This window comes from Podarcis bocagei, assembly GCF_964188305.1.
Source record: "Podarcis bocagei genome assembly, chromosome: 1".
NCBI classification, from domain to species: domain Eukaryota; kingdom Metazoa; phylum Chordata; class Lepidosauria; order Squamata; family Lacertidae; genus Podarcis; species Podarcis bocagei.
The window spans coordinates 83,378,226-83,404,479 of NC_138125.1; the positions used below are offsets into that span (position 1 = coordinate 83,378,226).

The 26,254-nt window shown below is 43.8% G+C and overlaps 1 protein-coding gene across 5 annotated transcripts in view; it reads left to right on the forward strand.

Annotated features, from left to right (window-relative positions):
* The window catches only part of SYT7 (synaptotagmin 7), a 225,810-nt gene that overhangs the window by 135,149 nt on the left and 64,407 nt on the right, over window positions 1–26,254 (forward strand). For 2 of the 5 annotated variants that reach the window (XM_081200664.1, XM_081200663.1), the window contains exon 3: window positions 8,571–8,650. In XM_081200664.1, coding sequence (XP_081056790.1) covers window positions 8,571–8,650 — 80 coding nt within the window. Of the gene's footprint in view, window positions 1–8,570; window positions 8,651–14,488; window positions 14,621–15,788; window positions 16,005–21,268; window positions 21,632–26,254 lie in introns of all 5 variants that reach the window. The other 3 variants (XM_081200660.1, XM_081200661.1, XM_081200662.1) reach the window with 3 other exon arrangements.

A 26,254-nucleotide genomic window follows, 5' to 3' on the forward strand; every position in this document is an offset into this window, starting at 1 on the left:
ATTCTTTCCCTTTCATTGCCTTTCCCTGAATCCTCCAGGCCTGCAGTGGAGTTGACTAGATTGCACAAGACATGCAGTTTGTTTTTGCAGGGCATAAACATTCATCTGTCTTTTCTGAAGCCCTGGCCCTTCCCAAATTTCTTCCGCAACTTGTCCTCTGTTCACCCTTCTTATCCTGCCTCACATGGATGGTCCCCTAGTCCTGCCTGCATTTATTCCCCAGCACATACACTTGCAGAGACACAACCTATCCAGACTTCTTTTTTCCACAACAGATGGGCTACTGCTATTATACATTTGTTGCATGCAGTACAGACATCTTCGCTTGAGGATGCACTTCTTTTGTAGGGATACTTCAGTTATTCAACACTATATGGACTATTTTTTGTCTCGAGGGAAATGCCAGTTTAGGCTGCAGTCATATAACTGGGAGTAAGTATGTCCCACTGAACTCAATGGAATTTTCTTCTTGTTATAGGATTGTACTGTTCTTGCGATTTGCAGAAATGTGTGGACTGTTGTTCTGAACTGCAGTGAAAGAAGTGTGATTACTTTGCCTGCTTCAAGTCTTGATCGTGGGCGTGGGCATTTCTATGAAAGACACTGCTTCTTCTAAAACAAAATAATCTTAAGACTACTCTGGAGGTTGCACCATCATCGGGAGATTACAAAACATAAGATCTGGTTCAGTATCCTGTTCTCAAAGTGGCCAAACAGATGCCTGTGGAAAACTGGCAAGCAGGACTTGAGCCCAAGAGGACTCTCAATTCCTGTGGTTCCCAGCAACTGAAATTCAGAAGTATTACTGACTTCGACCATGGAGGCAGAATGTAGCCATTGTGTCTTCTAGCCATTGATAACCTTATCCTCCATGAATTTGTCCAATCCTCTTTTAAAGCCATCCAAGTCTGGGGCCATCACTGCTTCCCATGGGAGCAAGTTTACCTGTGCGCTAAGTGGATACAGTGGTTCCTCGGGTTACAGGCATTTCAGGTTACATGCGCTTCAGGTTACAGACACTTCAGGTTACAGACTCCACTAACCCAGAAATAGTACCTCAGGTACTGCTTCAGGATGAGAACAGAAATCGTGCAGTGGTGGCGTGGAGACAGCGGGAGGCCCCATTAGCTAAAGTGGTACCTCAGGTTAAGAACAGTTTCAGGTTAAGAACGGACCTCCAGAACGAATCAAGTTCTTAACCCAAGGTACCACTGTAAGTACTTTCTTTTATCTGTTCTAAACCTTCCAACATTCAGCTTTGTTGGATATCCAGGAATTCTAGTGTTATGTGATTATTCACCTTTCTATCATTGTCATTTGTTTCTGTAACCTCCTGCAGCTTGGTTGCCATTCCCCACCCTAGTTTGGGCTTCTTCCCACATCTTCCCACATTACTTGGAAGATCCTAGCCAACCACAGACCACTAAGTGAATGCTATGGCATCATGACACCCAAGCAGAATGCCACTGAGGGCAAATAAAGTGAATTCTTTGCCGCCTTGGATTAATTGCCCTCACTGTGAACAAACACAAATTCAAGGAAACTGCTGAAAAAATAACTGAAGATTTAGTGATTAAATAGTTATAGACTGCCAAAATTGTTAGTGAAAAACATAATATATTTGGCATAGCCTTGAAAATACTGTACACATTTTTTAAAACTTCCTGGCCGAGTCCCCATCTAATATGAAATCAATATTGATGTCAGTAAGGAAGGTTTCCAGATGGTGCAGATCCACGCACATCCCAATTCTATGAGTGTTTATACTACCGCTTTCTTACTTTGGGGTAGGGCTGTAGCTCAGAGGCAGAAAAATCTGCTCTGCATGCATAAACTCTCAGCTAAGTCTCCAGAATCTCTGGGTAGGGCTGTGAGAAAGGTAGTTTATTGAGAAACTACGACACTCACACTTTTTTTGCTTCTTCATCACACTGTTGACTCAAGTTAAGGTTGTGGTCCACTAAGACCCCACAATCCTTTTCACTGTACTACTGGCAATCCAGGTGTCCCTCATCTTTCATTTGTGCAGCTGGTTCTCCTGCCTAAGTGTAGAACCTTACATTTGTCCCTACTGACATTCATTTGGTTAGTTTTGGCCACTTCCTCACATTAGAGCTTCTAGGTGCAAGCAGATTTCTGCTTGCTTATAAGACTTTTCCTTCCTCTCCACTCCTAGCAGGCCCTTCACATCTGCTTCTGCGGGTCCTCTAATCTTCTGTAACAGATTTGGGAGCATGTAGGGTGCTGCAGGAGGGAGAGGGAATCTGTTCTGCAAAGACTGTCCATTCTATTAGTGGATGTACACCACTGGATATCACCTCCTGGGTTTTGCTTTTTTCTGATGGAGGGAAGAACATCCATAGCTAATGTTCAAAAAGGACATGACCAACAGTAAACAAGGTAAGGAGCCAATTGTGTTACTCGCATTTTCCTTTGAACATCTGTTATTTTTTTCTGTTGCAGAGCCATAGTTATTGAAACATTGTCTGAATTTCAGAGCAAGTTCTGCCCATGGACATGTAGGCAGTGCAGGGAGTTTTTGCAAAACATTTTTATATCAGGAGTCAACTAATACAAAGAGCTTTATTTACATGCTTTGTAGGTTGTTATGGGCAATGATTACAGTTTCTCTGAATGTGACCATTTTGGAAAATGAAACTTAAAATCTACTCCATTGCTCATTTGCTATGTCATTACAGAATCCAACTACTTTGACTTTAGCAGGTGGTTGAGGGAGTTAAATACTGTAACTCCAGTAGCATTTCAATTACAGCGCATGGTCTTCTCAAATCTAAGAATCTTTCATTTCATCCATTTGTTCATGTTATATCCCACTTTCTCTCCCAATGGAAATTCATATTTCATACACCTTTTAGTTAAAAACAACAACAGCCCAGCAGCCCAGCCCAAAGTGTTCTGAACTACAGCTGGACATAATGACCGCACTATGGTCTGTTCTTTATTGTTTTAAATCATTCAAAGCTTGTCAGGATTTCTAACTTCCTAGAAGCCCATCTCAGAATCTTGAAATCTCTACAGATCCTGCCACACTCTGCATGGCTTTCAATGACTGCATAGTCATATGAATGCATCCCATATGGGACTCTGGATCTTCTCAGATATCCAGAGGACCGCAGTGTTCATGCATAGCTGATTTCAGAAATCTTCTGATAGATTTATCCTAGCACCCTAGACTCCTTGAAACACCTCGTTTCTGTTAGATGGACTGTGACTTCTGCCTGTCTAAGCAACAAGCAACAACTTTAAGTTGTCATCCTTGCCTTAGAATCTTTTTACCCTCTGATCCCCAAGTTTATTAGATTCTGTCAAAAATATTTACGATTTTCTGTCTCTTTGGGGTCAGGAAAACAAGTGTTAACTACTTCCCATTATTTAAATACCTATTAAATCACACAACATTTAGAGAGAAAATATGTTTGTCAAGGAAGGTAAAAAAAATCTGGGACAATATTTTTTAAAAAGAAACATATTTTTAGAGAGGCTTTTTTTAAAGGAGAGTTGTACAGAATTTTTTTAAAGTACAGTTTCAAACCCAATGCCTAGATTATTAATAACGTGTCGTTACAAAAGGAAGGTGCCTACAAGAGCCCATGGGTAGAGTTTCCATACATCACCCAAATATGGCAGTCCAACAACTTTGCCAAAAAAAAACTCAACAACTTTTCTGTCCAGATTTTCACTGCTTGAAATATGGCGACCCTACCAGGGGTCCCAGGCACACACACAGGGTCTGTGTCCCCTTGGATAATGGAAGACATGGCAGAGAATGTAATATTTTAAGAAATATGGTTTATTCACCTATTTACACCTTCAGTCTGCATGGAGGAAGTCCATGACTCTTAGAAAGTGGTTTTCCTAGGTAATTAGTTAGTTGTGTTGTTTCAAATGGAATTACTGAGTTAGACCTCCCAGCCCTTTTGGACTCCATCTCTCAGTGTGAAGGCCTCTACACTGCTCATTCTTGACATCTGATTTTCGATTGGCCTCTGATTCCCAGCACTTCATTCCAAATCTCAATGGAAAGTTGTCTCCCCACACTTCCTCACCAGTCTTATGCTGTTCAAATCATTTCCCCCCTCAGCCTGTCTTGTATTATTCCCTCCTGTAGTCCCTAATTTTATTTTGCTGCAGCATCGGCATCTGTGGTTGGTACTGGTGCCCTTTGTGGTTGTAATCATTGCCCTTTCACATCTAATCCACAGTCTAAGGAAGAAGGATGCACTACTTGCATGCCTGAGGCCTTCTGGGTTATGCTGCGCCAGCAGACTTGCACCAAGAGTAGCACAAAAACTGTCTCCCTTCTACACCTGTGTTTTCATTTGCTAATTGTTCACTAATTAGCATTAATTGTCTCTTGCCTGCCCTAGAATCATGAAGCACATTGAGACTGCCATCAGAAATCACAACCAAGCAGCCTTATTATCGAGACCCAATTAGGAACAAAATGCTCACTTCATTATCTTATGACATGCGTTTTGTTTTTTTTGTTACTGTGAACTTAATTAATTAGAGTTCAATTAATCCTAAAATGGCCTGGCTGTTTCTCCTCTGCTGGGACTGTGATCAAGGGGAGGCAAGGTAGGCCTTCAAGGCTGAATTTTGTTCACCTTGAAGAGCATGGAGAAGCACCAAAGCATCTACCTAGTTTCAAGACCCCCAAAGTAGAGGGACTCCCATGAACATCTCTGTTTGCTTGGGAGGTGTAAAATGAAATGGAAAAAATGCATATAGTTTTGTGGCTGCCAGTTTCTAAGCTAGAGACTTCCCCATGCCTTTAAAATTAACACAAGAACATAAGAAGTCTTTTGTATCAGGCCCATGACCTGTTCTCACAGTGGCCAGCCGGATATCTGTGGGAAACTCAGCTGGTAGAGCATGAGACTCTTAATTTTAGTGTTGCGGGTTTGAGCCCCACATTGGGCAAAAGATTTCTGCATTGCAGGGGATTGGACTAGATGACCCTTGTGGTCCCTTTCAGCTCTACAATTCTGTGATTCTAAGCATATAAGCAAGACATGAATTGCCACTGAATTAGAGACCAGGCAACAGTGATTTCTCCCTCCCATTTTCACCCTGTCCTTTTATCGGTCTCTCACCTGCGGTCAAAGGTGAAGCAGATGAAAGACCTGAGATAAGACAGGTGAGAGAAGGCACTACTGCTGCTGTTTCCTTTTCCAGTTCAGCAGCATGGGGGAAATCTCTGGCTTGCAAATTGGCTACTCCTGAACTTTCTAGCAGTATTACTACTCCAACTGAAAATTAAATCTTAAAAACAAAACAAAAATATAAGTCATACTGGCAAATGACAGAATTAGAATAATAAAGCAATGGACTCCTGATGTGAATCTGAGCATATCATTCAACATATTTTCTATTCACATCAGCAACAATGAGAAAGGAATAACTTTATTTTGTTTAAGAAAGTGACAAATGCTTTCACAATTGCCCAGTCAACATCCAGATCTCTATAAAGAATGTGTCAGTGCCAGTGAACCAATTGCTAAGATAATGTTCAATTTTTATTTTAGTTTTTGCAAAGCACTTTTACAAAAGAACACTTTGATCAGCCTGGTGCCTCTGATTGCGCCCCTTAGCTAATAAATATCACTTTACAGGAACCCTATGCTGAGGGAAAATGTGTGGTTAGAAATACCCAACAGGGTTTGGAGGAAGTTGCAACAATAAAATATTAAGAGAACATGTTCCTTCTAGAGGGCAGTTAATTAAATTGCAATGGCCTGATCTTTGGAAGTGAAAGGCATTCAACAGTTCCCATTGACTTCAGTGTGAACTATGATTAGTCATCTCCACTGAAGCCAAACTTTGATCCCTCGATATAGCCTTACATTACCTAATGCCAGGGACCTAGCTGTTGCCTTGCCTTTATATTTCTGATGCTTCAATGCACAATGCAAGAACTCTATAGTTTTTTTCAAGGCAAAGTACACTGGAATTGAATGTAGTTGTAAGTTGTCAGATCTGGTGTTCCAGATCTCTAGCTGACAATAATGAAAATGCAGTTTGGGAAGCTTCTAGTTATCTTCTCCCCTCTAATCCAATTCAGTTTTATTGCATAAAAATACTTAAATAACATCAAATGAAATACTAGAGTAAACAATGACTATGGCCAGGTTTGCACATAACACTAAGCTAAACTGTGGCTTAGTGTGAAGCAATCAGTATACTGGTGTGTAGTTAGAAAATCATGTCTACTTCACCTTCCCCAATTCTGCTGCTGTTGCACCACCAAGAACTAAGCCATGATGTGACTTAGTGTTATGTGTTAGGCTAGTGGTTTGTCTTGCTCCAAACAAGCCACAAGCTGTAACCAAGGTTTGTTACTGGCTTACAACTCATGGTTTATTTGGGGAAGACAAAGCTTGAGTGTACCTTCACTCATAACACTAAGCTAAATTGGTGGTGTAGGAAGTGGTATGCAGTGGGTGCAGGCCGCCCCAGGTGTCATCACTGAGGGGGGTCACCGTGGGGCCTGGCCTGTAGCATGCCTGAGCCACACATCTCTCCTGGGGAGTTACGCAGTGGCTCGGGCACCTGCAGGCTCCGTGCTGCCTGAAATGGCAACGTGGGGCTTGCGGACTCCGTGGAGGTTCCACACAGTGTGCTCTGCCCCGGCTTGCCCTGACCCCGGGTGCAGGACATTTGTGCCGTCCCGGACACTCGAGCAGCTAGCTACGCCACTGAGCTAAATCATAGTCTCCTGGTAGTACACACAGTTGTGAGGGAGGAGCAAAGCAGCCAAGTTTTTCTGTGCACTAACCTGTTTCATAACTGGTTTGGCTTAGTGTTGCATGTGAATGACAATTATTAAAAGCATACAAATGCCAATATCTTATTTGATATACTTTATATATCATAGAATCATAGAACTGTAGAGTTGGAAGCAAGCATAAGGGTCATCTAAATCCTACCCCCTGCAATGCAGGAATCTTTTTGTCCAACATGGGGCTTGAACCCACGACCCTGGCAATAAGGATCTCATGCTCCTCCAACTGAGCTATCCTAATGGTTCTGATTTCATTATTTTTAAATGAACCAATACAAGGACATGCAAATAAACACTAGCAGAGAAGAGAAAATATGTTCAAAGCTCTAGAGATAATTGCACACACCAACCCAGTCAACACCATCCCCATTCCTTTATTTCATTCAGTACTCTGTACTGTAGGAATATTTCTGCTTCACTGTGATAAAAAGGGGTGGGGGGAGAAGGAAGAAAACAGGTAGAAGGAAAGAATGTGTTATCTGCATCTGATCTGGTTAGATCTCAATAGTGTAATTAGGGAAAGTGTCAAGTCCCCTTTTGTCTGCCCCATGAGAAGTTATTCTGGCACTTTCACATATGACAGAACTGTTCCAGGAGTAGCACAAAAAGGAAACCTTGGACTGCAACTTCTCAGCTATTTTCAGATAGTTGCAAGGGAGATTTCATTTCAGTTTGCTCCGATAGCTGCAGAAGACTCAGTTGACGTTTGTTCCAATTCAGCAGTAAGCAGTGGGTTTTCCCAAGCACAACAGTGGGACCAGAAAAGTACTTGTCGGACCCGTGATTAGAAATCCACAAGTATGTGGATGAATCCTGAATTAAACAGTGTAACCAGATCACTCTGCAGTTTCTTTTTGTCTCCTGCCCTTTGCATTTTATATTGTATATGTTATATATTGTTATAGGAATTCTAAGGTAACAATATTTTCTCATGCTGCTAAATTATCAGTGTAATTCAATAAAACTGTTTTGATTATTTTTTTAAAAAAAGGAGGGGCTTTGACTTCCAGGTCATCACTTCAGTAAATACTTTAAAAATTGAGGATTAAATGGTGGGTGCCTGAGTTTGCTGTACAAGAACACCTAAAATTACCAGTCTTGTACCTTTTCCTCTAGTTAAGTCCATTCTTCATCAGCTGTGGATCTACTAAATCTACATCATGCCCAAGGCATTTTTGTGATGTATGAAGCTGTCATTGGTGATCACCTCATAGGATCTGTCCATTCTGCTATCATGTTTGGAATCTGTTGATCATTGACAAAGCCCAATACGTTTTTGTATTTCTAGTACAGATTTCCTTTGTCATCAGATAGATGCAATTCTGGTTTTATGATTTTAGCACTCCTGGTTTGACTTGGTAAATGCTTCTTTAGCTGCTGATATATTTTATCTACAAAGAGGAAATGCATGTGGAATTACAGCACTAAGTAAAACCATCTTTATACAATACTCTGTTTTCAGCCTTAGCTGTAGCAGATATATTAGTTCACTGCGACTAGCAGAGCATTTTCTCTTACCAAAAACTTCTACGGAGGTCACCCCCATATTACAGTCCACTTATGCAAATTTTCTACTTTCAAAGGGTCTACTGGACAAAGCTGGCCTTTTGTGTTTCCGAACACTAATCACATACAGTGCCACTGCAAGTGTGACAAGGGGAAGGGACCTACCTAGATCTTTTCCTGTTCTCCTTTCAGAAGCAAAGCTGTTCCTCCCACCAGATAAACCCTTATCCTCACCTTCTCTTTTTCCATTTCATTTCAGGGCAAACGCTATAAAAACTCCTTGGAGACGGTGGGAACTCCAGATTCCAGCCGAGGTCGCAGTGAAAAGAAAGCCATTAAGTAAGTCACAGGAGGAATTATAGGAGTGAATGGACTGGAGGTGCTTGGATCACAATCACTGCACAATGAAGATATTCATTGGGGATGTGTTGGCTGTTTTGCCTTCAGGCAACCCTGTAGCTGAAAAGTCCTAAGCACACGTCACGTGTCTCCTCCACTGCCATATTGCTCTAATCTTAAGCATGCATATATATAAATATATATATGTCACACCTCTGCAGTAGCAGCCAGTGTAGTAGGGCATGGCTACCCTCCCAACATTGGTATCTCTGCAGCGTACCTGGTCAGGACTGAGTGATGGTGAGGTCAGGGCTGCATAGACCATCAGCGGAAGCACCACATTGTCTCTCCCAGTGTGTCCACACAGCCCCAAGCTCTCCTCCCCTCTGTCTCTCCCCAGACCTCTCCTGATGAGTTGCAGTGGCACCAGTATTGGGAGGGCAGCTTCGCAGTACCACCACACCAGCTGCCACTGCACCACTGTACATGTGTTGTACACATGCAGCTCCTGATACTGCTTCAGTTTGTGTAACTGTTCCTGTATTTTTTGTAAATGCCCCACTCTTGTGCATACACCTTTATGTTTTCCAACCAGACAATGCTCTTGGCACACCTGTAAATATTTCTCGTCCCAACATTCATCAGAGTAGCACCACTTCTTTTATTACCCTGAAACTTTTCCCTACGAAAATAAGGCTGTTCTCTTTATATCACTCTTACCCTCTCACCATAGCAATCTGACACCTGTAGTCACACCTCCACATCCCAAGGCTCAAAACTCCAAGTGCTATCCCTCAAAAAGCAATTCTATCCCTATTACCGGTACATTTCTGCAAGCCTTCCCCCACCCCCCACATTTACTATTTTATCTGCTTCTTTGACATTTCCCCTGGGCACAGCCTGTATTTCAACACATTTCAGACTCTCTCCTTCCCTATACATGTGACGTCAACAGATTCGGACTACCCAAGAGATCAGTACCAAATTGCAGTTCTGCCTTATATGTCCACACTTGATATATACCAGTCCAAATAAGAGTTCAGCCTTTCTTCTGTTTCTGGGCACGTGATAAATCTCCTTAATGGAAAAGCAAACCATCGATATTTTCTTTCTCCAGGGCTTAGTCTCAGGCGTGTCTGTAGTGTAAAAGTTAGTAAAATCTTCCTGGCCCCTTTTCACGGGGTGAGAAGATAATTATTTTATTTATTATTTATCTCATAAATTTTATTTATTGCTTGATTGCAAAAACAACAACAACAGCTTCAAGGTGGTTATGGATATTCTCTACGTATGTAGATTCCTGAGCCTTAAGACTATGCCCCCACATTTTCAAATTGTGGCAATTGGTTCCAGGCAAAATGCTGGCTGCATAGTCTTCCTTTAGCCTGAATAAATAAATAAATCCTTTCCTCTGAAACAACTCCAAGTCATTGTGGTCTATGGACTTACTCCAGGTTCCTTTGTGGCTGTGTGTGTTCACACAAAGAAATGACTTGGCAATGAGTTGCGTAGTAGTAAAGTGGCAGACTCAGCAGTGGGACAAACTGTAAACAGCAAATTTGTCCATGTCACTGTGATTTAAGCCCCTCTGGTTATATGAAAATATTCTCTAGCAGGAAGCTGGGGACTAAGCCAAATTCCACATTCCCACCAATTATATGCTGCTCTTCCTTGGCCTGCTGTGGACGAGTTCTCTTAAGCTTTATCCTTTATCAGCTTTCCGATAATATGATAGGGCCCACCCTTCTCTATAAACACTTCTGGGTCTCTTTCTTCTCATTGTCGTACATAAAGAATAGGTTTTCCCAATTTTGCTGCATAGGAACCCCTGCTTTTACTTGAATGTTTCTTTCATTGCATTTTCTTGAGACCTTTACGATAAATACTGTTGAGGACCTACTGTCATTTGGTTTGAAGGCTAACAGAGGAGAGAGACCTAGAACACTTACTCTCTTTTTTAAAGTAATGTGTGTCACATAACATTTTCTATATATACTTCATCTACATTTGTAACCTAACCCTTGTTAAAACTGTACTTGTTCCCCCCCCAAATGTTTACAATGTTTCTGGTTTGTTGGCAGGAGATGATTCTGCTCAGCTCCTTGAGCTGGACTTCTTCAAAGTAGATGCTTCCTTCTTTTTGTCCCTGAAGGGTGTGGTGGGTTAAGGGCTATAACATACAACAAAGGGTGTTCTGTGTAGAAAAGATTTATAACCTGATCTTTGTACATGTTAACTTGGACTCAAGGCCACTGATTTCAGTGGGTCTTTCTCCTAAGTAAATGGCATAGGATTAAAGCCTGACAGTGCATTCCTATGCATGCTTACTTGGAAGTAAGCCCCATTGTTTCCAATGGGATTTGCTTCCTAGTCAGTGTGTTTAGGATTTTCACCTAGCTACCCAGTGATTAACTCAGAACTTTCCCTTAGAAGCAAGGAAGAGGTGAGCATATCACGGTATTTGAGTACTGCAGAAGCACATGAAGCTGCTGTGCTGAGCAATGTGGTGGAACAAAACCTTTAAGGTGCCTAGGCTATTCTTTGGACTCATCAATGCAGCTGTACTCATAGCTCAATTGAAGATGGGTCTCCATTTATTTCTTCCCTTTCTTCCATTTAGTTCTTCCCTTTCTTTCACACTGCAACAATTACTTACGATGAGTTGAGTTTATATGATAGGGATACATCATGTTGGGGTGAAATTTATCCCATGATTACAATTCCTTGTAGATGCACACCCATATGGCGAAACTGATATTTTGTCTCATCTTCAGGAATGATTAAAAGCTCACATTTCCCGAGAGCATGATTAAGTATCAGTTTTGCAACATGGCTGGTGTTTTGCCTTCCAGTATGATCATACAAGCTAACCCTCAGTTCCTTGCTGCCATCTGCCTATGCGACTGCCAAGTCAAATTTTCTGCAGTACAGGACACTGCAGAGATCTGGCATTTATTCCAAGGAGTTCAGTGGTGACTCTGAGATGTTGTGAAATAAGAGAACTTGATTACATCCCATGGAACTATGTGGATCTGGTGAAAGGAGTGTTCCTTCCTTCAAAAGTGTGAACATCTGGCACTTTCTGACCTGTATCTCCTCCTGTTTGGTGCCAAGAAACCCACTGGGGTGATGATATGGAGGGCCAAACTGCACAAACTAAATATGTAGCATTAAGCTGCATGTATATGGTTTTCCTTTATTTAACAAGTGTGTGAGGAGGGCAATTGTCATCAGGACCACAGCATGCACAGAGGTGAAGTTTATTATTTCCTTCTCCAGACACAATCCCAAGCCCAACGCTTCTCTCCCTGCAAGCTTAGAAAGAATATTCCTGTTGTTGCCAGTGGGAGCTTTTATTCTAAGCCTTATAGCTGCATACAGGGTGCATTTTCATCTTGGACTGTGGTTGTGGAGGGAAGGGATACCTCACCTTCCTGCATACCATAGTCATTGGCTGACCCAATAAAGAAAAAAACATATTCATGACTGCTCCCGATGCTGTGCCCTTATAGTGACATCTAGTTTGACCCCCAAGCAGAAAGATTGGTGACATTTCAGTATGTGTGCATTTGTGTTGTGCAAGCATTTATGTGTGATTATTCATATATATGTGTGTGTGCGCGTGCGCGCACTGTATGTAGATGTGTGCTTACATCTCATATTTTGCATGAGTGAGTGTGTATGTGTGCACATACTTGCATACAGGTAGATGCTGCATCCTTGGATGCACGGACCCATCTGTAGCTTGAGTAGCACTGCTTTCCATTAGCTAAATCCTTAGCAGAACCATATGTGATGAATACAGAGATCTGGGGTCTGGTTCTTTTATCATAAATGTGTGATACTCACTGTTGTCTCCCTGGTGTCTTTGGGACCTGGCAGGCTGTGTACATTCTGCTCTCACTGGATGCCTATGCCTATGAGTGGGTCAAGATCACCATGATGCAACAGCAGTAACCGCCACTAAACATAGCAATATTGAAAGCCTGGGACTCTTCTCTCACATTGCACAGCAGCAGAAGTGTTTCCCTTGCACAGTCCTATTGCAGCATTACAGGAGGCCTCTATGACACCCCTGATCCCAAGCTCAACAAGGCAAGTGACAGATGAGGAGGAAGGCAAGCAGAGATTCACAGTGGAGAGAGGCTTGCCTCTCCACTTTCCCCACTTCCTTGTAACACTTTTCTTTGTGTTTCCATTCCCTGCGAATGAGCCTTAAGTTCAGGCGCTTGCAGACTGCTGCTATTTTGGGGTGGGATTCAATCACGTCCTGGTAAATTCAGGTTTTGCGCGTATAGTTGATTGCGAAGTTCTGCGCAAGAAAATAAGAAGAATGCACTGGAAAGTGTGGGGAAACGCTTTCTGTGAACTCAACGCCCAAGACAAATGCTGAATAAACAGGTCATCTGGGGGAAATGCAGTTACCCTTTATCCCAGGTTTTTCATTTTCTTCTCTTATGTGTCTCAAGAGGCCAGTGGAAAGCCTTTTCATCCTCAAGCCCAAAAGGAGGACAGTTAATGAGCAGCGAATGGACTGCGCACAGAAGTGTACCCTGGAAGGAACCTTTGATGTCTCCAATAAATTTACCAAAGAGCCTCTTGACTTCAAAGACCATTGTTGTCAGATCTCAGTCCTGTGAAACAAGTGCTAGGTAGCCATTTGATGAGCTCTAAAATCAGGAGTAGATGGTTTAGTCAGGCTCTATCAGATCATAGAGTGGGAGTCATGGCCTATTTAGAGAATATTGCCAGTGCACAGCCTCTAATTCAAGACAGATCGCCCTCCCTGGCTCCTTCTGCACAACTGAGCAGAAGATCCATGTGAGGACATGCCACATCCCTCAGGCTACGTGAGGCCCTCTTCTTGATGACAAGCATCCAGAGTCATCTTTATTATTACTTCCCATGCTCCAGGCACACATCCTGGCAGGCATGGGGAAAGGGTTCAGAGGCCAAAGCCTTGCTCAAATTAATTCTCTCCCAGTGATTTTCTTGAATTTCACTTCAGTACACGTGAACAAAATCCCATGGTTTTTATACCGCTCAAGTGTGCCACATTGCTATACACTTGATAGAATTATAACACTCTACTTCAGTGCCTCACAGGAACCATCTTGGTGAGTTGCTCTCCCTAACTTGACACTCAAGATTCTTTGCTGCTTCTCTGTTACATTTATCTCTAATCTGATGCATGCGTTCTGCACAGAGAACCACTTGGAAGAGATTATATTCTCTCCTCAGAAGCAGCAGTAGGTCCTGCCAATATTTTGGGGTTGGGACAGAAATTACTACTATTTTTTATTTTTATTTTTTCTTTAAAAAAAAAGATGCTGCCATTGTGCTAGGTGCTATTGCAATCCTTCTCTAGAAGGCTCCATATTAGATGAAGACTGAAAAATGAGTAGTGCACGCAAAATGGCACTACTTTGTCCTTCCCAGGAGGCAAAATGAAGGGCCTGAGAAGGCAAGTTGTAAGGCCATCTGAGGGAAACTTCTTTAACTGCACGCCATCTCTCTCTCTCTCTTTCTTTCTCTTTCTCTCTTTCCACCAGATTCTGGAGGTGCCTGCTCCTGTCTTCCTCCAGCTTTACCTCCTGTTCCCACCTGTCCCTCCGTGTGTGTGTGTGTGTTTGTGTGTGTGTGTGTGTACACATGTGGGTGTGAGGCACAGAGCTTACCTTCCACAGGAGGAGAAATCACCACTCTGACCTCGCTGTCTCTCATTTGGGGTTTTTTTTTCTTTTCTTCTCCTTCCTCCCCTCGCAGGAATTTAGATTCTCTCTCTTGTATTTCCCTTTTTTATTTTTATTTTTCTCCCCTCATCACCGGCTGATGTAGTGATCTAGACAGAGACTTTTGGAATAACAATGACAACACAGTGCAGCAGAAATGGAGCTCCTACCCTCCCAAGGAGTTTATACTAAACATATCACCTTACGCCCCGTATGGTGATCCACGACTTTCCCTCAAGTGAGTCTCTCTTTAACTAATTTGATCATATATAGTGAGTATATGCACACCCTTCTTCCAACCTCCCCTTCCTGCTTTCCCCTTCCCCTTCCCCTTCTTCCCCCTTCTACCTCTTCCCTCACACTCCACCCCCTCCCCATGGACAAATGGCCATGGAGACGAGCAACCCCTCCTGCCCTCCCTCCCTCCCTCCCTCCCTCCCTCCCCCTTCCCATCCATTAATTCAGTGGTTCCCAACTTCTGGCATTTGCACTGGTACTTGGTATGACAGACTTGTGTGGTTGATGCCCTGGATTCCCCCTTTTCTCTGGTCCCAGTGCAATATAGTGTTCTTCTGGATTCGTTGGCATCAGGTCAAGCTCCTGACTATTCACTCTCAGGGTAGGCCTTCCAACCAAGTGGTTGGCTTCTGTACTCTGCTTTAAACCCAATACACACAATAGTCACATAAACCAACCACAATGGAAACAATGGCCAACATTGCCCAAGGCCTTAGAGCCCAATCACAAACTTAGAGCAGTCCTGTTGTTCTGGAGGGGCCTTGGCTCAGACGTTCGGCTTGCTAGGCTTGTACGGTGCTCCCAATGGGTTGAGAACCACTGCCTTAAGCAGCTCCCTAAGAGAGGCCGGCACCTTTCCCTCCCTGCCCCCCGCCTCCAGTTCCTTTGGCTCTCCTACCCCTCACACCCCTCCACCTTCTCTGCAGCACAGGACGGGGTTGCCCGTTTTGGTCACCCTCTCAGCGTGTTCTCTGCATCTGCACTGTGTGGTGATGGTGATGGCAGTGGTAAGCTCTCTCACTAACATGGCTTTTCTCTCCCTTCGCCTGCACAGTGCCTCTCCCAATGGCCTTATCCATTGTTCAACCCTTCTTTGTCTATGGAATAAAGTAACTTTTGGCTGCAATCATAACCTCACAACCAAGCCAGGGCTGCCTGCTGTCTTTGCCTGGGACAAAGGCTCTCCTTGGCCCTTTCTTTTGCAGTGCTGATGTCTCTCTTTCTCTCTGTCTGTCTGTCTGTCCCTTGTCTGTCTGTCTCTGTCTCTCTCTTTCTCTCTTTCTTTCTGTCTCTCTCTTTCTCTCTCTCTCTTTCTCTTTTCCCCCCTCCTCTTTGCGTGACCTCCTTCTCACTACCACCGGCCACCTTCCTCTCCTGACGTGCCCCAGTGGCACCTTGTTGTCAGGTGCAAAGTTGGCTGCTTCAGCCACCTCAGGATTGGCTGGGGAGCGGGAAGGACGCCACGGGGAGAGGCAGCAGCTCCGAGAGGACGGCATGAAGAGCAGCGTGTCTGCCCACAGCGAGCCCAGCATTGGGAAGGCGGGGAGAGGTCGATGGCAAACGGTGCAGAGCCACCTAGCAGCAGGGAAGCTCAGCCTATCCAAGTGAGTGAGAGTACATTACAGGCCTGGCCTGGCCTTGTGACGCAGAAGTCCTTGTAGCTAGGGATGGGCTGAGGGCGGGGGCAGGGAGGGGGAGGGGGAGAAACCAAACCCAGCTACCATCTTGGTGTTAGATTCAGGCAGAGCAGAGGAAAGCATAGGTGATGGTTGTGACACCTGATGGAACAGTCTGCTGTGCCCTCGGATCAGTTCTGTTGTGCAGGAGCAGAGGGCTGTATTACACACACACACACACACACACACACACACACACACACACTTTGGCTTCATATGGAAGTAGTCTTGAGAATATGCAAATCAATAAAAGAAACAGAATTTTGCCATATGAAAAAGGATTTCACTTTTAGTAAGTGTTATCACTGTGTAATCCTTAGTTGGCTAATTTATAATACTAACCAATTAGAGAAGGGACACTGGTGGCACTGTGGTCTAAACCACAGAGCCTAGGGCTTGCTGATCAGAAGGTTGCGGTTCAAATCCCCGTGACGGGGTGAGCTCCCGTTGCTCAGTCCCTGCTCCTGCCAACCTAGTAGTTCGAATGCATGTCAAAGTGCAAGTAGATAAATAGGTACCGCTCCCGTGGGAAGGTAAACGGCGTTTCCATGCGCTGCTCTGGTTTCGCCAGAAGCAACTTAGTCATGCTGGCCACATGACCCGGAAGCTGTCTGTGGACAAACGGCGGCTCCCTCGGCCTATAGAGCGAGATGAGTGCGCAACCCCAGAGTCGTCCGCGACTGGACCTAACGGTCAGGGGTACCTTTACCTTTAACCAATTAGAGGTTAAAGGCTCAGGAGAAGAGAGCTATGACTCTATTAGCAGCTTTCAGTGGACTGCCCATCAGTAGATAAGGGCTTCACGCTAGGTCAGGCCAAAGGGCTGACCATAGCAACTGTAGCATTACCTGCACTATTAGATGATTCTGAGTAAATTTACTGTGATCCTAGTGTGAGCTGTCCAGAAGTGTGAGACCAGAGTGTGATTCATTCCAGACCTTTTTATCTCTCACAGATGCTCCCTGTGTCTTGAGCAGAAAGATCCCATAACTGTCTTTATTAGTGGGCTTATCTTCCATTAGGTTTCCAAACAGATCTTCCTCTTGACACTACTGAATGAGCATTCCTATGTGGCTTCTCAAAACCAATGTGGACTCAGGAAATGACTGGTAGTTCATTTGTCCTGTCAGGTGCCTCATTCCTGACATCTAAGGAGCTATCCTATTGAATCCATGTTCTCAGCAGGAGACCAAAAGTCTTAATGTTAATTCATATCTAGATTAGTCCTAGACATTGAAGCATTTTCTGACTAAATAAAGTTTTCATTGTGGAGTAAACTAATCTGTCATATACATCCCTCATAATGAAGATTTTTGTGACTGGATTGTCCCTGTATCTGGCATGTGTGTTTTTGTGATGGAGCGCTACTTTGCTTTGTCTGTCTGTCTGAGATAGCCTACCTGTCTGCTTGCACAATAGCCTTGTGATAGGAACTGGAAGTGGGATAAGGTACCCACAGGTATGCCAGAGGGCCAGGTGTAAATGGTACAGTCCCTACAGCACTGGGACTGCTTCCCACACCGCAATTACCCTTGATAGAAATTTATATAGTCTGCTGGCTCCAGGCCTAGGAGAGCCAATTTTAGTTTCCTGTGACTGAGAGGTTGAAAATTGGACTAATTTAGGATTTGATAGAAAACTGAAATGAGGTCACTGCATGTGAAGAAGGCAGTGGCTGGAAAGGTCCATTTCTGCCTCATGCCTGGCAGCAGGGGGGGTTGGGCTTAGGGGCTCAGTACATGATCCAAACAAGCTCACTGGTAGCAGATGCATGCAGAGCTACCTGAATAATTTTCCAAGGCAAGAAAAGGGGGGTGTTGGGCTCTTTGCTTATATAGGTTTTCACAAGTCCTTCCTTTCCTTTCCTTTCCTTTCCTTTTCTTTCTTTTCTCTTTCTCTCTTGCTCTTCCTCCTCACTCTTCTCTTCTCTTCTCTTCTCTTCTCTTCTCTTCTCTTCTCTTCTCTTCTCTTCTCTTCTCAACACAAAAAGATTCCACCACTTTGCCATTACGTCCCTGGCATCAGCATTTCTTTGCTGTTTTTGGTGGAGGTGGCTTTCAGGTCAGGCCAGCAGCAAGTAAGGAACGCTCAAACCCTTCTGCCACGAGGTCCTGGTTTCTGTGCCTCCTTGGTTAAACCTAAGAACTAGGTTGGCTTTAATTTCTACACAAAGTGGCCTGTGAAATATTTTGGCACAGTCAGCCCCATCTGGCTGCTCTAGAGTGACTGCTGTCAGATGCTCCACCCTGAGAAAGCAGGAGGGCTTGGGGAGAAGCAGAGCTGGGAAACAGTAAGACTGGTGGGTGATCGGCCGCCTGTGCACCTCTCTCCTGTCACATGTTGACACACCTGCCTTAGGGATTGGCCGTTTCTGTGAGATACTCAGACATGAGGCCAGCCATGTCCTTCGGGGGCACACCCAAACTCCTTCAGAGCTTAACCGTTATGACTTCAACAGCCTGCTTTCTCAGCCATCCTGTTGTATTACATGCTTTGTCATTTATTGTACACATCCCTTTCCTGTGCACTTGTTTTCCCACTCCTAACTCTGGCTTTGGCTTAAACTGCAGGCAGGGCTGTTCAGAAATGGTGTTTTAAAATTTGAAAGGAAGGAAAGCCAATTCTCTACTGTGGAAAGGCAAATCAAGCACTCAAAACAAGTTATGCGATTCAGTAAGGTGGATGCAAATCTGTACTTGAACTCGGCTTTCTGCTAAAATTTAGAACTTGGGGCAAGGGCAAGAGCAGATGTGGTGGCAGGTAACTGAGAAGCAGGAAGATGATTAAAGGTCACAAGAGAAGGATGGCTAGCTATGCATGCCATAACACTCTGCCACCCAGTAATGCCAGTGAGCTCTTAGTTCTAATTCCACAAACATAAAGGCTTATAAAGCATTTCTAAATAAATGAAGGAAAAGGTGCATAAGTCAATGGTAAAGCACATGTTTTATGTGCCGAATATCTCAGGTTCAATCCCCAGCATCTCCAGATAGGGTTGGAGGAAGCTCCTATCTGAAACCCTAAACAATAGATGAAACAATAGGGGGACCTCGGTATAAGGCAGCTTCCCATGTTCCTAAAAAATGTTCAGGAATCTAAATCCTTTTGCTCATATCAAATTCCACCTGGAATTCTGCAAGTGCAGACCATCAGAAAATGAACAGCCCTGACCATGAGGCCTTTTTTGTGAGTACCTGCATGCCTTCCCTCCTGTCCTTTCATCTAACAGTGTGATCAGCTATGTCTGTTCTTCTCAAGTCTTTGGCTGAATGGTTAGCTAATATCTGCATTGTGTTTTTGAATGTGTGCTCAACCACTTGTTCTGTGTGGTTAGCTGTGGGGCTCTGTCATGTATTTTTGACAGCAATCTGCACTTCTTGTGTTGTCTTTCAAGCCATATGTTCTGTCCTGTGCTTCACTGTCCACAGGCTACAGACCATTCCTACAAGGCTCTCTCACACATCTGTAGGGGCGTACATCAGGGATACCCAATGTGGTGCCCTCCTGTTGCCGTTGGACTACAACTCCCGTCATCCATCCAAGCTGGCTGGAGCTGATGGAAGATGGATAGCCCAACAGCATCATGAGGGTACCAAAGTAGCTACCTCTGCAGTAAGGCATAGCTATACCAAACTATGCATCATGCATCACTCTCAGTAGGTGGAGGACACCTCACTGTGATGTGCTTCAGTCCTGATTTTGAGGGCAGAACAAGGCATGCATCTTCAAACACAGGTCACACTGAACAGCCAAAAAGTAAGTGATGGCAATTTCAAGTGGAGGTGTGGGAGCTTACTTTTTGCCTCCTAACCCCCTCCCCCTCCCCACCTGCTACCATGCAACCCAGCTTCCTTTTTTCAGCTGTGGTATGAGACCAGAATGAAGCTCAGATAGGAGGAAAGTGGCCTCGGAAGATGGAGGCGCAGTGATGGAATGGGCAGATGCCAAAGATGGCAGGACTCCTGCTCTTTTCATAGTTTTGCAGAAAAGAGAATTTCAGCAGGTGTAGCTTTTATGACAAGCTGTTGAAATTCCCTCTTCTGCACAAAAGGACAGAAGCCTTTTGCTCTTTTGCATCTGATCACTCAAAACAGTGTATGGAGGAAAGTTTCAGCACCCCTCTCCCACTCACCTCTTCTTCTGGAATCACACACACACATTGTGTTGCAGCTGTCTGACAGTGACACATGTTTGAAAACAGAGGCCTGCAACCTTCAAGTTTAGTTCCCTTCTCAAACAGCTCCCCAAATTTCACTGGAATGTTTCATGTGAGAGAAGACAATATGGCAACTTTTAGGAATATAAATACTGAGAAGTTGTCCACGCCTGGCCTAACAAATCCAAGCCCGACATGTCTATTGTAATTATTACAACTCCCTCAGTTTGCCACCTTTCAGTGGACAGGTTTCTGTGCCTTTCACTGCTATGTAACAGGCAAAAGTGCAAATCCCAATGCCAACTTTGGCACACAGTAGCAGGAAAAGCTACAGCAGTTTCATTTCTGACTACCTTGCAGCTGTTAAAGGCATAGAATTCTGTCCGCAAAAAGTTGGCAACCCTATTAAGTGTAACTATGTGCTCTGGAAGACAAAGCTACCTGTATTCAAGATGAGAGTAGGGAACTACTACAGCCTCATTTAAAAAATAAAACTTGAGCCCTGGAGCATGCCACCAGTTTGGCCATCAGTGTCCGTGACACCATTCCTAGGACATGTGAGAGTTCCTATTCCCACTGCCACTTGGGTGAGGTGTGCTGATTCAGACACAGCCAATGGGGAAAGTGGTTGTTGGGTGCACTGCATGTCACAGGCAGCAGCAGCACAGGCACCAGGGGATTTGCCTTCACAAAGCAGCCTAATTAGTTCGGAAATGAGAGTTGGTGTTCTGAGCCTCCTTACAAGCAAAGGAGCACGGAAAGGAGAAGTCGCTTCGCAAGCAATCTCACACTGAGCTCAAGGACTGACAAGCAAGGAAGGCCGCAAAATGGCTACAGGGCGGGGGCTCCATGCTGCTGGAGAAGCTGAGGTGCAGCTGCAACCCCAAATGACGGCTTGCTGCTTCCGAAGGTGCCTGGCAGAGAGAGTGCTGTGCTGGGGCATCTTCTCTCTAACTATCTGCTTTTCCTTCCTCCAATTTTGCCCCTTTACCTTCTTCTCCTTTTTCTCCTTTCCCTCGCCCTTCACCTCCCTAAGTTTTGAGGATTCCACCATGTCCACAGCCACTACCCTTGAGTATATCCCCACCTCAGCAGGAGACCCGAAATGCCAGCGCCCGCGCACCCTCATGCGCCAGCAGAGTCTCCAACAGCCACTCAGCCAGCACCAGAAACCCAACCACAGCCAGCCCACCACCAGCCAGAGCCTGGGCCACCTGCAGTCCCACACCACCTCCACCAGTGGCAATCCCCGGGGCTGTCGGAGCGCGCAGTCACGGCAAGGGACCCCTGCTGGCTCCAAGCACAGGACAGGTGGTGGTCGTAGCCGCTCCAATCCTGGGAGCTGGGACCATGTGGTGGGGCAGATTCGGAATCGAGGCTTGGATATGAAGTCTTTCCTGTAAGTTATCTTTCTCTTTTTCTCTCTGCATGTTCTTGCACTTGTTTGTTGCTCCGTTAGTTTTGAGCCCTGTGTTGAGACAGGCAGTTGACCCCCCGCCCCCGCCCCGAAGGCAGCAATGTGAGAGAGACAGTCAGCTCGTACTGTCATGCAGCTAGCTCATCACCAGCTGAAGGATCAGCATTCTCCTTCTCTCCTTAGACACCACCCAAACTGCCCAGTTTCACATTCCAAATTCTAATCTTCTTATTTGGATCGGTTCACATTTCAATGTGAAGCCACCCAATTCACCCTTCTTGGAACACTTGCAACCTGAAACACAGCTGTCCTTCAGAATTCATACTTCTCTGGATTTTTTGATGCAATTCTGCCACCAAAAATGTGTACAAAAATGTGTATATTAGGGGAAAGGTGTGCAGAAAGTATGCATATATTAGTGAAAGTAGCAAAATGCATGACATTCTGAAAAAATGCTTTAAAAATGTGTGTATTAGGAAAAATTGGATACAAAGATGGGTATGTTACAAGAAATGCACACTAACATGTTGATGAATATTTAGGAGAACTTCATTTTTAAAAATCACAAATGGATGTGGAAATGTGGCATAATAAGACTGGAAAAATTCAAAGTGAAAAAAACAAAGTGGAGAAATTTGTCTATTCCTAATCGGATATGAGGTGGAGAGAAGGACTAGCTTAACATATAAGGGTCTCCTCCTCTGTCTTCTTCCATGTTGGAATTATTCTAGTAGCCATTGGTTTGTTGGGTTCCTCAGCTTTCTAATTATATACAGTGGAATCTCCAGCTACAACCATTATTATTATTATTATTATTATTATTATTATTATTATTATTATTTAGTGCCCTTCATCCAAGGATCATAGGATGGTTTACAATATAAAAACACAAAAATACACACCATAGTAACCAAGAAGAACCATACCACCAGCAGCTGCAACACACACACATTTTAAAAGGTTACAGATTGTTTAATCAGCCAAAGGCCTGGGAGAAGAGGAATATTTTCCCCTGGCACTTAAAGATAAGTAACAAAGGCACCAGGGAGAGCATTCCACAAGCAGGGAGCCACTGCAGAAAAGACCTGTTCTCATGTTGTCACCTTCTGGACCTCTCACAGAGGAGGAACAGGAAGAAAGGCCTCAGATGATAATTGCGGCGGGGGGGGGGCTGGGTCAGTTCGTATGGGGAGAGCTGTTCTCCTGTTCATTTAACAAACATAGATATAACCATTATAATGGTTCAATTGTTATCCTTTCTGAAAATAAGAACATTTGATGTTATAACGTTTGTTTTGCCCCATGGTCACTTCTGCCATGACACAGACTGGACCCATGTACTCTTAGCTCTTGGCACAGTGTAATGGAAATAGATCCTTTAAATACAGGGGTCCAGTCTCAGCATAAGGACTGGATTAGATGACCTTCTAATTTCTTCCATTCCACAGCTATGTTAATATTGTAGCCCATGAGTGCAGGTTTCTGCTTAAGCTGAGCAACCGGGGAATGTGGTATGCAAAGTGGGTGAATGCATCCCATCCCCAAAAGTTCAAATGGAATTTGCAAATGATGGACCCTTGGCCACTTTAGGAGTTTCATGTTTGAGCAGGGATTTGAACCCAATTTCCCCACATCCCAACCTAGCGCACAGCCCCCAGCACAAATGTTGCCTCTTTACGGGAGAAAGCTGCCTTGTAACATTAAGGAGAGATTTTCTCCCGTTCTCCTGCACCGAGGTTTTCTTTACATCACTGCAAAGCTGACAAACCCTCCCAGAAAGAGGTGACTCTTCAGTTCCCCTTCACAAACAGGGGTTTGGTCTTTTTATCCACCAAATCCCTGCCTATCGGTCCTTCAGATCCTCCTTGCTGTGATCTGTAAAGGCAGCTTTGTCAGAGCGGCTTGAAGCGTGTGATTTTTAATCTGTCTTAAATACTTTCCCTGTTGGTGACAGCTTCTAAATTCCAGGCGCCAATGGTTAAGCTGAAGCCTTCACTGTCACCTTATCTAGGAATTTGACAATGTCCCTTACTTCCTTGCAGGAGGGGGATTGTTGCGCTTCTCTTTGCCATAACGTGAGCCAATATTTGCCCGTGCTTGTAGTAATTTTTACAATTAGCCATTCATCTGAATGGTACATAGGGAATTGAAGTTGTGGTGTGTTTAAGCTTCAGGGAGGGCATTATACTCTTCAGTTGGTGGGATTTTTCAGCGCGGCTAAGGAAGTCCATGGTGAGAATTTGGAAGAAGGATAGCTGTGGGCCAGGCAATGCCGCAAGAGGACTTGGTAGATCGTAAGATTCCCAGCTCAACCACAAACTCTCATATATACAAGCACATATGATTAACAGTAAGTTAATTTATTTTAGTTACAGGTAGGTAGCCATGTTGGTCTGCCGTAGTCGAAACAAAAAATTAAAAAATTCCTTCCAATAGCACCTTAGAGACCAATTAAGATTGTTATTGTTATGAGCTTTTGTGTGCATGCACACTTCTTCAGATAGACTGAAACAGAAGTCACCAGACCCTTGAATTCTTATTCTCATTATACATGATAAAACTATTTTTAGCCATCTCACCCCTTGCTTTTTCCTGTAAGACCAATTGTAGTCGTTAACAGTAGTCAACAGGTTTACCACACCTATCAGCCAATCACCCATTCCAACCACCCTTCTGCGTAATACCCCTCCCCACCCTCTAACTATATATAAGGGTCTGGTAACTTCTGTTTCAGTGTATCTGAAGAAGTGTGCATGCACATGAAAGCTCATACCAATAACAAACTTAGTTGGTCTCTAAGGTGCTACTGGAAGGAATTTTTTGTTTATTTTGAATGCCACTGGTGCTGTGTGTGCTTTCCGCATGGGTTTACAAACTGCATAGAGCTACATAGAGTGGAATGCCACCCAAATAGTTACCTGAGGCAGTGTGTGTGATCAGGGACCTCACAAAAGGGACTATGGACAAATAATTGTTTTTTTTCTTTTACTTTAGCATTCTTAGCTGTGATATTTTAAATGAAGCCAAAATCAGGCTAATCTCATGATATTTTTGTGCTACTTCCTCAACCCACATGGGTGTGGCTGCCATCATTTTATCACTAGCTCCAAAGCAGGCAAAAACACTATACTTACTGCTCAGGGGTGTTTCCTTGCCTGGCCATTCCCTCCTTGAGAGCACCTACCAAATCACAGTAATGATAAGGCTACCATGAGTAACATTGGAATAAGGTGAGCCAAATGAATATTACCTATTTAAAAATTGCACTTAGTGGATGAAGAATAAAGTAAAATAAAATTAGAGTTTTTATTTTAAAAATACCATAAAAGTATGTAGAAAGTCAAAACATTGCAAAAGATAGTTTGTTGAGCGGCAGTGCTAAGAAGCTTGGGTAATATTTTCCATTGGTTCAAAAGTCCATGATTCCGATAAAGTGTGCTAAGACAGAGCATCAAAGAAAAATTCAACATGGCTCTAAGCTCACAATAAAGCCAAATAAAGGACAAATAAGTAGGACAAGAGCACATAAGTTTCCTAGAATGTACCACCTGGGATCTTGCTAGGACCTCCTTTTAATTAGCTGAAGAAGCAACATCTCCAGTGCACATGATCCCTTGGGTTCATAACAGGTTGACTCTCTTACAGTATGATCCTAACCACACAGAGGTACACATCCTATTGAATTCCATGGGAATTGCTCCTGAGTCAGTTGGTTTAACATTGTAGCCAGGAGTGTCCCAATTACCTCGCAATGCAGGACTTAGAATCTCATTTGGAAAAAAGCTCCTCAACACTTTTGTATTTGTAGGTGCACTGGGTTAAAATAAGGAGGATTTAAGTAATTATAAGTTCCAGGAAAGGAGCAGGGAAGAGGTGTGTACTCAACAAAAGTGAAATCATGGCTGCCCAGGAGGTCCAAATATCAATAAAAAACTAAGCAAAAGTCCTTTATGTGACAGCTCCTTTATAAAAGTTGATGCTAGATAAAACCACTAGTATATTGGTGCTGTTCCCTTACCACTAGTGGCGGTTAAGTCACTTTGATAATACTTTCCTGAGCTCACAGGGACATGATCAGTTGTTTTTAGCTGCTGTAGTCTTTGGTCATATAGACACACTCAGTAAGAGTTAATAAACAGTAGTGGTATTCAGCTGATGCTATAAAGCCTGCCAAACTGCTGTTGAGCCTGCGGCATCTCTGTGACACAGAAATTAGAAACAATTCAGAGGAAAAAAGCTATGGCTATAAGGATGACAACAGTTTTGGAAGGCAAATTGTATGAGGAAGGGCTGAAGGCAACTGATAAATTTATAGCCTAGTGACAGGAATGTTAGGGAGAGAGGGGGCACGTTATTCAAAAGTCGGAAGAGACTGGGAGTTCCTCAAAAGATTCAGGGAAGATTGGATAATACACAAGGAGAATTTGCTCCAGGAAATATTTAAGTAAAACACTGGCGGAGCTATAAAAGCAGCTGAGCAATGGAACATGGGCTGCTTAGGAAGGCTGTAGAATTTTACCCCATGTAAGTTATTAGGGAATAGCTTGGTGCAGACCTCTCAGAGCTAGGTTTTGCTAAGCCAGAGCTAGGCAGTATTTCTTCCAG